The sequence below is a fragment of the Eschscholzia californica genome, unplaced genomic scaffold (assembly GCF_041429995.1).
Source record: "Eschscholzia californica isolate CP2 unplaced genomic scaffold, dmEscCali1.0.p SCAF_2, whole genome shotgun sequence".
Classification (NCBI taxonomy): Eukaryota; Viridiplantae; Streptophyta; class Magnoliopsida; order Ranunculales; family Papaveraceae; genus Eschscholzia; species Eschscholzia californica.
In genome coordinates, this window is record NW_028238309.1 from 10,288,378 (window position 1) to 10,304,385 (window position 16,008).

Below are 16,008 nucleotides of genomic sequence, written 5' to 3' on the forward strand. Positions count from 1 at the left end.
TTCATATATACTTGAATCATTACAGGGTAAATGAGGGCTCAGGCGAATGGCTGGGGCAGAACCTTCTACCCCTACCGGCCGACCCACCGAATCTAATGCGTCAGGCGAATTATGCGCTTCTCGGGTGCACTCATTTGGCCTAGGGTGGTTATGGGCAGATACGACTGGCGTGTTTTTCCCCAGCCATGATTAAATACATGTGGAAATGGTTAGAGGACCAAACCGAAGAGAAAATAGTCCAGAAAAGCAAAACTAGCTACTATTACAAGAAAGGTAGTAAGTACTCCATATAATAACATAAATTCAATGTAATTTCGAAAGCAAAAACAGATAGTGTACATCAATAAAAATGTGTTTTTGCAATACAAGACTTCAAACATGTAAAAGACTTTCTACGAAGGATGTAATCTCCCAACGAAAGCGATATTCAATCTTCTTTGAAGTCATCTTCCTTTTTCTGTCGTAGAAATATGAGAAAAATCCGTTCTTTGGTTTTAGGACGAAGTAATCTTGTCCCACTGCAATAACTTGAAAACCGCTACTGACTTCTTGTTTTGTACCGAAACTTACAGACACAGTCTCTTCACTCCAGTTATTGATACTCTCCATGTTGTTGTTTATATCATCACTAAGTATCCATATCTTGACTGTAACTGTTTTTCCTTGATTTTTACTGCGCGTCATAAGAGCCAAATTTCCGTCGACTTCTAAAAGCGTAAGACCAACAGTATGACAAGGTGGACTCAGGAATGGCTCGGACATTTGATCTAGAATGAAAGAAGGGGTTGAGATGTGTCTAAAAGTTTCAGTGTGAACATTGAATGCTAGTATTGTGATTTGAGGGCAATAAGTATATGCCAACCAGAAAATGAAACCATTTGTGTAAATAGGATAATCATATATAGGAGCAATGTTTTTATAATGTGGGGATTGAATCTGTCTCCAACCAGGTACTGTATTTTGGCCCAATGTAAAGACCTCACAAACTTGGCTTTTCCAAACTCCAAATCCATGAAAAGACCAAATACATACCACTTTGTGTTGGTTAGTAGAAGAATCATAGCCGAAACCGTAATGTGGGCAGATTTTAATTCTTTCTTGTCCTTTAATAGCGACGACTTGAGGAGATTGAACAAGTGATGTTGTTTGTTGAGTGATGATGTTATGAATTAAAAAAGAGTATTGGGAGTTAATTAGACATATGAAACCATTGAGAGGTTTAGGAGGAATTTGGGGAGGAGATGAGAGGATAAATTGTTTTAAGGTTGTGTGAAGAGATGGTTTGTCTTGGAACAAGTAGTTTTCCGATGAGTAGATGCTGGTTTCGTCAGTTGTTGCACGAAGAAAAAGGATACGTGGATTCTTTTTCGAATGAGAGAGTTGTAAGTTATTGAAGTTTTGATCTTCATCAATTAAGTAACGCCAATGTTTGCAAACACATCTGAATCTCAACAGTGACTTCACTCCTAATCTCATAAGTATTTCGCATAATATGTCTTCACCACCACCACCACTACTCATGATCTTAATTACTCCCTAGTTTTCTCCTCTCCCTTTGTTTTGTTGATAGGGTTCTCCTGAAAAAGATAGATAAACAAGAAACTTGATTGGTTGAGAAGAAGAAGTTAGTCAGGATGATTGATGCTAGACAGACTAGTTGCCAAAAACTAGAGGTCGTCAAGAAATATAGAAGTTGCCAAAAACAGAGGTCCACGCGTCTATTTTTTTTTCTCTTTGAAATTATTAAAACGCATCTATTGAGCCACCAATATAAGGGCCACCCACTAACCGTTCAAAAGAAACATAAAGAATAAATTGAAGGTTCATAAGTGGTAGTTCAAAAGAAATATGAACACAGATATACTTTGTATGTCTCAAAGATGAAAAAAATTGATTTTGTGGTAGTTCAAAAGCAATATGAACAGAGATTGTATGTCTCAAAAGATAAAAAAAAATTGATTTTTCACATCATTAATTTTATGTAGCCGTAAAATAGTAGTAAGGAATGGACAAAATATTGACGTTAATAAGGAAACCCTAGCTAATAAGAGATCACAAAAAACAAAAAATCTTATCAAATAATGAGAAACAAACGGCAGAATTCTCTGGCCTCATCTCATGAGGTTAATTGTCTTTATTGCCTTAGAGCCCAGAATTCTCTTGCCCATAATTTAGCTAATTAAGTTTTAGATCCTTCCATTGATGAGTTACTCGAACAGACCCCTCGCCTACATGAGGACTGATTGATTGCTTGTAGTACTTTGATAGTCTAGTATTATTGGTGAGTAAAAACACAAGCGGGATTAGGTTTTTTAAGGGTTTAGTATTTGATAGTCTAGTATTTGTTGGTAGTGAAGAATCTGTTAATGGAGAATTTGTACATGAAGAAGATAAGAATGAAAAGAAAGGGTTGATTCTCGGTCATTTATCTGGGATTATTGTCGGGTACTCAATTGCGTGGGGTTTGATACATGGAAAGAACAATTACTGGGCTCTCTCAATGCTTGGATCAATTGTATCTGTGTTCATCTTTAGTTTAAAGAAATCGGGTGCTTTTGATTTCACATTTATTGAAATTGAATCTGTTACAGATCATACGTTTCCTTTTGGGTTTGCTGGTGATGAAGCTCTTATTGTTTTTTTTTTTTTTTTTTGTTGAAATAATGGAACTCTTATTGTTGGTGAAGACGAAGGTAAAGAAAGATGAAGAAGATAAGGGAGGGAGTTGAGTTTTGTTTTGCTGGTGGTGTTAATGGAGAGAAAGTAAATGTCTTGGGAAGGTAAGGGTATTAAATTGCCCGATGGATGTGACATCTTGGGATTTGATGTCAGAGGGGTAATTTGGGTATAGAAAAGTATTGAATTTGACTTGATGATGTCAGCGCTGCCCGAAAAGTGGATCTTGGAGCCAAAACGAACTGTCGGACACAATTGAGGGGCAAAACGGTGAGTTGGTCAACACTTCAGGGCCAAAACGGAATTAACCCAATAATAATAATTAATATAGTAAATCTGAAACGATGATTAATCAACGGTCTCGATAATACATGATGAAACATATAAAAAGAAAACACAACAGTATTCCCCCAAAATTTCGGACGATTTTCTCTTTTTACCAGTCCTCAACCGAGCCCAAAATCGACTTCAATTCTTCGATTCTCGTTTTAATAAGAGGTAATCGTTGCTCTTTACTCTTGTTTCTTGTAAGCTTTTGATTTACATCTAAAATTGAATGTTTAAGAAAACCTAGAAATGTCAATAACTATGAAAAAAACCTAGGGTATACTTTGTTTATCTGTTGATACTAATCTGACCAAATTTGAACTACCGTTTCTTATTAAACGTTCATATTTTGTTTCTTGTTTACTTTTTCTCATGGGGGTTGAGTTTGATTTGATTTTGCATTCAAACTAAGTTTTTTGTTTGATTTGAGTATGATTTTTTGTTTGATTTTCGTTGTGATATGTTTGTTCAACTAGGGTTGGAGTTTTCTTCTTATGGCTGAATAAGAATAGATATAAATCGCCAAATGAATTCCACTAACTTTCAATAACGCCATGGCTTACAACCGAAAAGGGCAGGATGTTCATATTATGGCTGAAGAATTGCTAAAGATATTCGAAGATAGATGGGTGGTTATACAATCTAAATTTAATACTGATTCGAGGTTTGTAGGAGATAATGAAGTGAGTCGGCCTAATCCTGTTCGGAAGAAACCCCAACTCTGTCTTCCTGAAATGAGGACACTTGAAAAATCGAAATCAACAACAGTTCATGTCAATCCTCAATTGAAATCTTCAGATGTTGTTACTTCTGGTAGAGTATCAACCCAAAAGAAACCTAAGCCTAAGATAAGTGAGGTCAACAAAAGGGAAACGACTTATGAGGAGCAGCAGAACTTAGTATGAACCTTCAGAGTTTGCCTTTAGATAAGCTTGATAATGTAAAGACTAGTGATAATCCCTGTAGTAGAGATGGAGGTGCCGAAGGAAGCTAAATCAGGTAAAGACTAGTGATAATCGGCAGTTGATTGCATTTCCCTTTATATATCTTGTTTAACTGGTTATATTTTCACAATTTTAATTCAAATTATCAGTTCTTGATGCAGACGAGAAGAATGTGTCTTCTTCCTCACCTGTTCTAAGAGAGAAGGTAAGCGATGTTTCCAGTATTCAAAATGAAAAGAGAGGAAATATTGCTAGCAGATCAAGTAGTTCCGGTAGCTCAAGCAGCGACTCTGGATCGTCTTCAAGTGGTAATATTAGCAATTCAATAGTACAGTTGTGTCTAGACTAGTTTCTCACGAGTCACGGTTGTATCTATTTGATTTTGTATATTTCGATTCCATTTAGGGGTTGTTGTCTGATTGCCCTTGTATTTCACTATCCAGATTCAGACAGTGACAGTTCCTCGACATCTGATACCGGGCATTAAACTTGCACTTCATAAGAATGGATCAGGTATTATGATATCATTTTATCATACAACTATCTGCTTTTTCTTAGTAACTGATCAGTCCTACTACCTCAATGCTGCTAAACATTTTTCTTGTAATTGGATCACCCAATATAAATTTTCTTTTAAGTTAAATGTTTAGTCTCCTTCCATAGCTTAGATTATAGTTTACTTGTCTATTTGTTATTAGCTTGCTTTCCTTTTTCCTAATGTAGAAATTCTTATTGAGGTAGACGTGGCAAAGATGTTAGTTCAATGCATAATTCATATTTAACTTGCTTTACTTGACCTAGCCTTATCATGTGAGAACTTTATATAATACAAACTTAATCACATATACTTTTTTCTGCCTGACTAACAGAATCTATTTTCTTGCTTGCGGTTGACCTTAATGCCTCACTATTTACACGTTAATTATATATATGGAGAAAAACATTATGTCTCACCTAATTCTCAAAGAACGGTTGTATCTGATAGTAAACCAACTCGTAGTTGTTAAACTAAGGCTTCCATAGTTTCAGTCTTTCACTGAGTCTAGGATTTGTGAGCCTGTAACAGCTCGCGACTCACAATTGGTTGCCTCTTTGAGAGTTTGACTTTGTTGATGGTTTTCTAGTGATAAAAGTTTGAGAGAAATGCTGCTGATATGTTCTTGGTAGTAAGATGAAAACATGAAGCTAATTTCTACAGGTAGTACTTCAGAAAGTCATACTCCTATAAACATTTATTTAGACTGTCTTTTCAGTTCCTAACTTTTAGCGAGAACCACGAAAACCTCATTATAAGATACCCAAGTAAGATTCTCCTGGTTTGCTTCTTGGCTTTGTTAACATTCAATATTTATGATAAGTGCCTCAGTTTGGATTCAGTCGTTGACGAACCAGATGTTAAGGTAAACGTCAATGGACCCTAATCTATATTGAGTGGGCGAGTAAGGTTAAACTCATTTGAACTGGTCTAGAAGATGTGAAATTGTTTCCACGATCATTCAACTCCAAGAATATTGGCTTTGGTTTTCTATATCGTGATGGGTTAATGTAGTTGTTAATTATCAACCGGATCACTATTGGTTTTGTCTTTTGTGTTGCTGTACATTTCTAATGTGTATTATCTTTATTATTGTAGGAGTGTTATTAATTTAAAATAAAATGATAATTTTGTGAAAACTGGATTTGCGTTTTGAGTACTTCCTAAGGTTACAAGTCATTTTAGTCTTTAAATATCCATACCTGGGATTATATTACCATGGTGTTTGTACTTTGTACGACTAGTCGAGTGTTTTTTGGTGATTCATTCTGGCCATTGGGTAAGAACCTGCCTACTTCCAGCAGGCATGGTTCTAATCCGACAAACAACATAAATTGTTTCCAACATCAGAGCTGGTGCTCCCCCAATAAGGGTTAGTGGCTGACCCTGGCTACGGGCCAGTTTGGGTGATAATACAACTAATATTTTGATCTTACGAGGGGCCTAGTTGTGTTTCGCATTAAACTTATTCTCGAGTTTATGTGGGCAACACGTGGGTGTGGCCCACTTCCATATGTTTGTCTCGAAGCATCTAGAGATAGAAGGGCGTATGCTATTGTGGTATATGTAGTCTTTCCTTTCTTAGGATAACTTGAGCAACTCGATTACTGCTGGACTAGCCATTGACTAGACAGGCTCTATATGAATCTTGGACATCTCTGGATGGAGACATTTGCTTTGGTTGACCGGCAGTGTCGTTCCATGGTGTCTGTTTTTTAATGCCTGATTAGTATACAATGTAGAAGACTTTTGCAAATTCTTTTTGGTTGTTCTGTTGGAATGAAATGCTTTTCTTTTTCTTCGTTATGTCCATTTCATAGAAAGATAATTTCGACCCGTCATTTCTACTTGAGCAGTTCCATAATTCAAAGAGATTATACGTGCTTGCGGGAAAGGTGATTTTTATATCTGAATACAGACTCTAAGAAGTGGACATCAATATTGCAGTTTACAAGGTAAACTTCTACTTGTAATGTTATGCTAATGCAGTGTTAAAATTTGTATGCACACATTGTCAAATACCCAAGCATATCCTAAGTGTACGTTTTAAAACGCAAGGACCTAAGTGCTTTACACATAAAGTCAAGGCAATCAAATAGGATTCTGGTAAGATTTGGTGCCACATTTGACACATAAAACTCCATACCTTTCTGCACGTGATGCTGCAATGATGTCTGTCACAACACATGAGTAATTGGAACAAATACTGCAACATGTGTCAATTTCCCATAGATAGGTTTGATCTTCTTTCTGGTCAGCTTGTTTCTCAAGTGAAAAGCGACCATCCCGTAGTTCCTTCGGGTCCATATGTGCGACCTCCGTAGGCGAGAACTCCCCTTTTAGTAATTTGACAACTAGAGCCTTGTTTTGAGTCATGTTGAAAAGCAGTTGCCTAAATTTACACATACGTCTTTTTGTAGTCTTAGGACATGCATCTCTCAAACCCATAATGGCATTGACAGAAATGTCAGGCCAGTAGTAGATAGGCTGCTGCTGTTTAGATGTATCTTTCTCCAACTCACAAGAGACAACCTTGAAAACATTCAATAGCTTCTCCATCCAACGACTTTCAGACTTATCAGATGTTGTAGGATTATACTTTGTTAATAAAACTTTATCATCGACATCCATGAAATATTTTCCAACACTCATTCGTGTTTGTTCCATGTAAAGAATCATATCTTTTTTGTAAAGATTATTTAGTTCCGGACTAGTAATACCAAATCGAGTGTTTGAATGGGGTAGATACACCCACTGAATGAGGAAGAAGGGGTTGTGGAGAATTGGAAGATTCTTGTGGGGCGGAAGGAAATAATATTCCATTGTTGAATGGGAAAGAAATTTAATGTCAATTGTAATGGTTTCGTATGTAAAATAGAGTTCTTGATCCTCTACTACTATGTCATTGTTTAAATTGATGTCACGGGCTTTAACTAGCAATAAACACAATAATCGATTGTTATCCACTATTTGTTGTACTATTCCTTGTGATTTAGAATGATTATTTCTTGGATCGAATATGTTAACATATTGGCCCCTCCTGTAGGTGGGGAACCTGCTGCTTCTTCTCGTTCTTGGTCTTGTTCTTGATGATGAATCAAAGGCAATTCTTGGTTTTCTTGATGAAACAAAACCAATTCCTCTAGTTCTTGAACCAGACTCAGTGCCCATTTCTGATGTGACTGAAGGTGAAGTTAGGTGGTGGTGATGACTAAGTGATGAATGATGATGCTGAAGAGAGAGAGGTAGTTGAATGATCCTTTTACTTTTCTAATTCTTTGAGAGAGAGAGAGAGATTGAAAAGAAATTACCTCTGATCAGATTTTCTTTAATGTTTGATTATTTTCTTTAGAGAGAGAAAGAGTCGTTGGTAAATTTTTATACAAATTATGAATAATCACTGATAATCAAGATATCTCACTAATACGTGGCACCCTTTCAATATAAAGAACACATCCCAAGTATAGGGCCCACGGGATCTACTACTCTCTTTCTCACTAATATTTGAATATAAAAAGAACAAATTATGAATAATCACTGAGAAAATTACCTTTGATCAGATTTTCTCTCATTTGTCCTATGCAAGCCATGATTAAATACATGTATAAATAGACAGTTAGAGGACCAAACCGAATAGAAAATAGTTAAGAAAAGCAAAAACTAGCTACTATTACAACAAAGGTAGTAATTAGGCCATATAATAACATAAATATAATTTCAAAAGTAGTACATAAATAAAAATGTGTTTTTGCAATACAAGACTTCAAACATGTAAAAGACTTTCTACGAAGGATGTAATCTCCCAACGAAAGCGATATTCAATCTTCTTTGAAGTCATCTTCCTTTTTCTGTCGTAGAAATATGAGAAAAATCCGTTCTTTGGTTTTAGGACGAAGTAATCTTGTCCCACTGCAATAACTTGAAAACCGCTACTGACTTCTTGTTTTGTACCGAAACTTACAGACACAGTCTCTTCACTCCAGTTATTGATACTCTCCATGTTGTTGTTTATATCATCACTAAGTATCCATATCTTGACTGTAACTGTTTTTCCTTGATTTTTACTGCGCGTCATAAGAGCCAAATTTCCGTCGACTTCTAAAAGCGTAAGACCAACAGTATGACAAGGTGGACTCAGGAATGGCTCGGACATTTGATCTAGAATGAAAGAAGGGGTTGAGATGTGTCTAAAAGTTTCAGTGTGAACATTGAATGCTAGTATTGTGATTTGAGGGCAATAAGTATATGCCAACCAGAAAATGAAACCATTTGTGTAAATAGGATAATCATATATAGGAGCAATGTTTTTATAATGTGGGGATTGAATCTGTCTCCAACCAGGTACTGTATTTTGGCCCAATGTAAAGACCTCACAAACTTGGCTTTTCCAAACTCCAAATCCATGAAAAGACCAAATACATACCACTTTGTGTTGGTTAGTAGAAGAATCATAGCCGAAACCGTAATGTGGGCAGATTTTAATTCTTTCTTGTCCTTTAATAGCGACGACTTGAGGAGATTGAACAAGTGATGTTGTTTGTTGAGTGATGATGTTATGAATTAAAAAAGAGTATTGGGAGTTAATTAGACATATGAAACCATTGAGAGGTTTAGGAGGAATTTGGGGAGGAGATGAGAGGATAAATTGTTTTAAGGTTGTGTGAAGAGATGGTTTGTCTTGGAACAAGTAGTTTTCCGATGAGTAGATGCTGGTTTCGTCAGTTGTTGCACGAAGAAAAAGGATACGTGGATTCTTTTTCGAATGAGAGAGTTGTAAGTTATTGAAGTTTTGATCTTCATCAATTAAGTAACGCCAATGTTTGCAAACACATCTGAATCTCAACAGTGACTTCACTCCTAATCTCATAAGTATTTCGCATAATATGTCTTCACCACCACCACCACTACTCATGATCTTAATTACTCCCTAGTTTTCTCCTCTCCCTTTGTTTTGTTGATAGGGTTCTCCTGAAAAAGATAGATAAACAAGAAACTTGATTGGGTAGGGTAGTTTTCTCTCTGTCTGCTGGTAGTAAACTTGGTTGAGACTTGAGAAGAAGAAGTTAGTCAGGATGATTGATGCTAGACAGACTAGTTGCCAAAAACTAGAGGTCGTCAAGAAATATAGAAGTTGCCAAAAACTAGAGGTCGTCAAGAAATATAGAAGTTGCCAAAAACTTGGGTGAGTAATTTTAAAACGGTTCTATTTTATTTTTTATTTTTTTAAATTATTAAAACGATTATGTTTCTTTTTAAATTCTTATTAAAACGTGTCTATTGAGCCATCATATCCGGCCAGGGCCGGTCCTGAGATTTGGGAGGCCCGAAGCGAGTATTAAAAATGTGGCCCACACTCATTGTACTAGAAAAAAATTGTATATAGAAACCTTCTAAGTTTTCCTTGCACATAATGTGAGGACGTAACACTTATGTTTATAACTTGTAATCTAATCGAACGATCTGATTTAGTTACTTGGAATCGGCGCGGGTTCGGGGAGAGGCCTCGCCTGACCTTCATAGATCTCCCGATCAAGGGGTTCAGCGAGTTCGGAATTCTCTTTGTGTCAGTGGCTTGTTCAACCTTTTTTTTAACCGAAAAAAAAGTATTAAAAAATAATTCTCTAAAAAATGAACCAAAAAAAAATTCAGATTTCTTCTTTCGGTGCTCATGGCGATAGTGTCGGTTGTGGTTTAATGGTGGTTGTGGTGGTGGTTTAATAATGATGGTGGTTGTGGTGTTGAAGTTTAGTAATGGTGGTGGTTGTGGTGTCGAGGTTCAGTAATGGTGGTGATTGTGGGAGTACGGTGGTAGAGGTTTAGTAATTGTAGTGGTGGTAGTGTTGGTACAATAGTGTAGGTTTAGTAATCGTGGTGGTGGTAGAAGGATCAACTAAAGTAATTTAAAAAATTATACTTTAATTATGGTGGTTTTGATGTTGAAGTTTAGTAATGGTGGCGGTGATGGTAGTGGAGGTAGGATGGTAGAGGTTTAATAATTGTGGTGATGGTAGTGGAGGTTTTAGTAATCGTGGTGGTGGTGGTAAAGAAGTGGACAAAAGCAACTTTAAAAAATTAAAAAGAAAAAATGCTCATGGTTGAGTTCTAACTTGGGTTGTCTTGACTTTTAAGTTGGTCGTCTACCATTTGGGCTAAGTGGGCTAACTGGGGCCCTTAATCCTTCTATGTATGAGGCCCTTTGGCCCTGGGGGCCCGAAGCGAGGCTTTGCCTGCTTGCACCCCAGGGCCGGCCCTAATCCCGCCCACCACTACTAACAATTTTGAAGTCTCTGCTCTTAATTTTCTTTAGTTATGGATGCACAACACACACAGTTTGTAGCCCAATTTGCAGCCTTGACGACCGAGGATAGCCCTATAGTGGAGGTGGAAGGTCAAGACCTGGGTAAAAACAGTCAAACAGATTTGCTGGAAGATTTGAATTCACGTGATATTCTGAGATTATGAAGTATTTATAGTTTAATCCTCCACTTACCCGTGTTTTTCCAGTCACAGAGTTACTTGTTAGATTTTTTCCAGCATGTTAGTTAGGTTTCTCAGACTAAAAAAACAACACTCACTTTCAACTTACTATCAGTCATCCATGATAAAAGACCTAGATACTTGTTAACATTACCCCTCCTATGTACCGACGTGCACTTCTTATCTAATACTACAAGTTTTGAGCTAATAAGTAGTTTGGACATTTTCAAGTCATTTTGATGAACTAACTTAAATCCATATATAGGGTGGTGGACTTTGCCGTCAAACAAAAACGTGAAATGAAAAACGATAGCTTTTATTTACAAGATTAAGAGGGAAATGAGCCTTCATAATAAATATCTCTCACAAAGTCCCATGAAGAAATGTTGGTCATTTTTGAACCACGTAGAATGGATAGAAAACGAAACATTGGTCGAATGTGTAGATTTGCCTTTCTCGGGAGTCTTCAATTTCATTATTATTTTTCATATGAACATATATTGATTAGTTTTAATGAACTATAGAAGGTGTGTCCATCCAGAAGGGCAGCAAAAGACAAAAAAAATGTAAGAAGTGCTTCGGTAGAATTTGAAAACGTGAAATTGGGAAGTCACCATTTATTTGTACAAATCAATGACGGTAGTATGATTATCTCATTCTTGAAATTACACCCAACAATTGATTAAAAGAATAAATAGAAGGCGAGGATTTAACATGAAGTAATTTATCAAATAAAACTAGGGCATCATTGAATTTTATTCTCCCTCAAAACTAAAATGATGAATAGTATATCAAAACTAAAGTATATCAAAACTTTCAAGAAATTACATGAGGAAAAGAAAAAAATACTCAAAAAGTAATTTGGTAGCTAAAGTATATCAAAACTTTCAAGAAGTTCTTCTGTGACTTGTGTCGACCGATTTGTCTTCCTACCAAAACAAACAAAGAAGCACAATTCAGTACAACAAAAAATTCATTGGTCCGAACACAATTCAAATTGAATAAAAAGATAGTATGTACCTTTATTCTTCATTTGTTTATGTACTATAATAGGAATATTATCCTCTACATGTTCCTGAAAGATTGTACATTTGGGAGCGACGTACACCCATTAATAATTCCATATGTGACTGCATACGGTAAGATAAAGATCACTATATATATTATACTTTTTAAATGAATCAAACACGTATAAGAAGTTATGAATTACAATATCTTGTCGAGGTGTTAGAATCATGTTTTCTTGTGTAACAATACCATCTGGTCGACTCTCTTGTGTAGTTGATAAATCATAAACTGGATCCGGAACCGGATCACAAACCGAACTAGATGTAGGCATTTTAGAAGCAGTGCACTAACAAAGAAAACAACATATTAGTTAATATATAAACAAATAAGAAATGTAAGAAAATGACGAGGTAGCGGACGTACACGTTTCTTCGACTTGTAGTTTTTCCTTTTGAATCTATTCTCTCGATGACGCCCCTTTGCCTTGCACGATACTGGATCAAGAATATCTTGTCGTGCATTTTCTGCACAATCAACGGTATAACCAGAACCACTGCTCAGTTTATCTTGGAATTCTGTTATTGGCTTAAACTTCAAGATATAATCATCAAGCTGCTCGGTAAATCTTTCATTTTCAGATGCAGAAGTAGCTACTTCGTTGAAGGATTGATACAATTTTTCGTATCTTTTTTCTGCCGGTGTTGTATCCCATCCACCGTAGTTCATATTAATCTTTGAGTACGATCTCTTAACATCTTTCCTCCATCTCCTAAGAATGTACTTATCTGGGACGACAGTAATTTTGTTCTTACATAATACCGTTATTACATGTCGACACAAAATCCCCTTAAATTCAAATAACAAACAATTGCAACGAATTTCACATTCTTGAACATCTAAAGTAACTTTATACGAATAAGTTTTCGAGTCTTACCAAAATCTTTCTCCTCCGAAATAGTATATTCATACATATTGCCGTACTCTTTACAATCTACCGTATCACAAGCCATCTTTCCTCTCATTTCTTCTTGAAAGTCAACTTTTTAAGTGTGTATTTTTCTCTCATTTGCTTTTCTATTTGAAATGGGCTCACACATGGCATTTCTAAATTGTAGCACCTAAAATCTTCTTTTGCCTCCTTTTCAACTTTATCCCTTAAAGCTATATTGTATTGTTCAACAAAAAGTTTCAAGGTAGTTTTCGGACCTACGTATCCATCGAAAAATGCATTTACACCCTCACTACGTTGAGTACTCGACATTCCCGCCCAAAAATCTTTTTCACAAAAATCGGTACCCACCGCCTTCTCGCTTGGTACATATGGGTCAACCATGTATTTTCTTCAAAGTTATATTTTTGCATAGTAAGCATCCAGTTATACTCAAAGTCTTCTATGCTAAGTGTTTCGTGGACAAGATGAGTAAGAGTAAAACTTATTTCATTGAATTTTTTGTAACTCTTTAGTTTCTCAGGTATTAACTTCATTACGTGCCACAAACACCATCGATGTCTTGTATTGGGAAATACTTCTTGAATAGCAATCTGCATGGCTGCATCTTGGTCGATTATAATTCCACTTGGAGCTCTTCCATCCATACAAGAAAGCCATGTCTTAAACAACCACGAAAATGATTCAGCATCTTCATTAGACAACAACCCACAACCTAATAGAATTGACTGACCATGATGGTTCACTCCAACAAACGGGGCAAAAAGAAGATGATACTTATTTGTTAGATAAGTCGTATCAAATGTAACGACATCTCCAAATTCTTTATATGTCTCTCTACTCCTCCTGTCTGCCCAAAAAACATTACGTAAACGAGACTTATGATCTAATTCCATCGAAAAAATGAAACCATTGTTCTTTCTTTGCATAGCCAAAAAATATTGTTGAATAGCAACAACGTCTCCATCCTCAAGACGTATCCTTCTTTTTTTCTCGATGTAATTTCTTGCATCTCTTTCGGCAAATGGGACTTTCTCATAACCACCGGCTGCCACCACTTGTTGCTTAAAGCTACGACTCGTCTTAGTCCCTGCCAACTCACATATTTTTAGTTGTCTAGCTACATGTAGGTTAATCTTTCTATTGCATCTATAATGACGAACTTTTCCTGGACTAAGAATATGATTATGCTCAAGATTGACAACAGTAGTTTCCCATTTTCCATTATCTAGTAACTTAGCATTATTGCAACTACTTTTGCTACTTGGTTGAGGATTATTTGATGTCGATGTATAGTTCCCCCCTTAGCACATGCTATTGTAGCATATCTTTTATTCCCCCAACTTTCTTCTGTGATGTCTTTTTCACTGGATGCCCTACTTTTTTGGCGTAACGAAGACAATAGTTGTAAAACTCTTCAAGACTGTTAAACTCCATTCCACACTTAGGTACTTCTATCTCTGTTTCTGATCCAACATTGAATATATCATCGCCAGAGTCGTCATAAAGTTCACAATCACTACTTTCTAAAGTTTCCGAAGTCATTTCTATACAGAAGTAGTTATATCAAAGTTAAAAATAAAAGTATCATAAAGAGATTAGTTCAAGTAATAACTGATAAACAAAATAAAATTGGTTCAATGAAACTAAACCTAGATATTTTCATCCTAAAACTAAATATTGACCTAATTTCTTGAACTAAAAATGAGCAATCTATCTATAAGCTAGGTTTCATGAGTAGTAATAAAAAACCTAAGTTTTTACCTCATAATATCTTCACCACATTTGATTTGATTTTTGGCAGAGTAAATGAAACTTCAAAAGGGAAAAATCTAATATCAAACTTAGATATTGCAAACTAAAACTAGATATTGGCTTAATTGTTTGGTAAAAGAACATGAAGAATCTATCTATAAGTTAGGTTTATGAGTAGTAATAATAAAACCCTAAGTTTTACCTCATAATATCTCTACTAGAAAATAGTTTAAAAGTCCATGAATCTTTAAATATAAAGAAGCACATGTCAAACCTTTAAAATGAGTAAGATAAGTGGTGGAAATAATCAATTCTTCAACCTTTTAGTGAGAGAGAGAGCCAAGATGCCAATTAGTCACCAAAATCGAGAGAGGAGCTGTTGCTTGTTTGGGTAGTGGGTTCCCTTATATTTAGTAGGGATATAATCTGGACCGTTGGCCTCTTCAACGGTCCAGATTAGATTTTAGACGGGGGACCTAAGTGAAAACACGGGTAAGTGGAGGACTAAACTATAAATACTTCATAATCTCAAAATATCACGTGAATTCAAATCCCCTGGACACGTGTCACACTGTGGTTGGGTCGCTATTGACTTCGCTTTTCTAGGTCGCTACCAACAACATTTCTCTTACAAAAATTAGATTAAGGGTTTAATGAATTTGAAGGTTCTATACCAAAAGAACTATTTGATAAAGATCTTGATGCTATATTCATAAATCGTGATTGATTCGCATTTGATATTCTAAGAAAATCTTGGAAAATCACCAGATTTTGTTATAGTTCTTGTTAATAACAAGTTTCATGGTTGTTTACCGGCTAGTATTGGAAATATGAGTGATTTGAATGTGATAATCATAATGAATAATGGATTGAGGGCTTGGTAAGTTTACCATCTTAGATTGGATTATTGAAAAATGTGACCGTGCTTGATGTGAATAATGGATTTGCCAAATTTGATAGGAGGAATGGTGAGTTTAGAGCAAGTGAATGTGGCACATAATATGTTGTCTGCGAAAAATGCCAGAGAGTATTTGCTTGATTGAAAGCTTGTTCTAGGGTTGGTGATATATATATATATATATATATATATATATATAGAGAGAGAGATTGAGAGATTTGAAGGTTGGTGATTTAGAGAAAGAGAGAGAGTTGGCAATAGTGGTAGTGGGAAGTTGTGGTGGTGAAGGTGATAGAGAAGATGAAGATTAGGGAAAAATGTTTGATCAAGTAAATTTTGGGACTAAACTCAAATATGCCCCCGAGAATGTATAAAAGAACATGGATTCCCTATAGAATTTGTTCTCCGGAGACTTTTCTTTATTCTCCAAATTCGCGGT

The 16,008-nt window shown here is 35.9% G+C and overlaps 2 protein-coding genes and 1 long non-coding RNA gene across 4 annotated transcripts; 1 reads left to right on the forward strand and 2 right to left on the reverse strand.

Moving 5' to 3' along the window:
• Window positions 1-236: 236 nt before the first annotated feature.
• LOC147556116 (putative F-box protein At1g32420) lies at window positions 237-1,521 on the reverse strand. Its single transcript, XM_086658576.1, has one exon. It carries the CDS (start codon window positions 1,519-1,521, stop codon window positions 373-375), a length of 1,149 nt encoding a protein of 382 aa, XP_086514702.1. The 3' UTR covers window positions 237-372.
• A 1,512-nt stretch (window positions 1,522-3,033) lies between these two features.
• On the forward strand, window positions 3,034-7,930 carry LOC147556117 (uncharacterized). 2 transcript variants are annotated; one of them, XR_015235156.1, is made up of 6 exons: window positions 3,034-3,174; window positions 3,480-4,002; window positions 4,097-4,255; window positions 4,391-4,460; window positions 6,339-6,437; window positions 7,529-7,930. It is a non-coding gene; the product is annotated as an uncharacterized LOC147556117 (long non-coding RNA). The 2 variants fall into 2 exon arrangements; XR_015235157.1 differs by having other exon boundaries at window positions 4,109-4,255.
• A 315-nt stretch (window positions 7,931-8,245) lies between these two features.
• LOC147556118 (putative F-box protein At1g32420) lies at window positions 8,246-9,394 on the reverse strand. Its single transcript, XM_086658577.1, has one exon. It carries the CDS (start codon window positions 9,392-9,394, stop codon window positions 8,246-8,248), a length of 1,149 nt encoding a protein of 382 aa, XP_086514703.1.
• Window positions 9,395-16,008: the final 6,614 nt, after the last annotated feature.

Bases quoted from the DNA above. Each gene is read 5' to 3' on its own strand.
- LOC147556116 (XM_086658576.1), bottom strand. From the start codon at position 1,521: ATGAGTAGTGGTGGTGGTGGTGAAGACATATTATGCGAAATACTTATG.
- LOC147556118 (XM_086658577.1), bottom strand. From the start codon at position 9,394: ATGAGTAGTGGTGGTGGTGGTGAAGACATATTATGCGAAATACTTATG.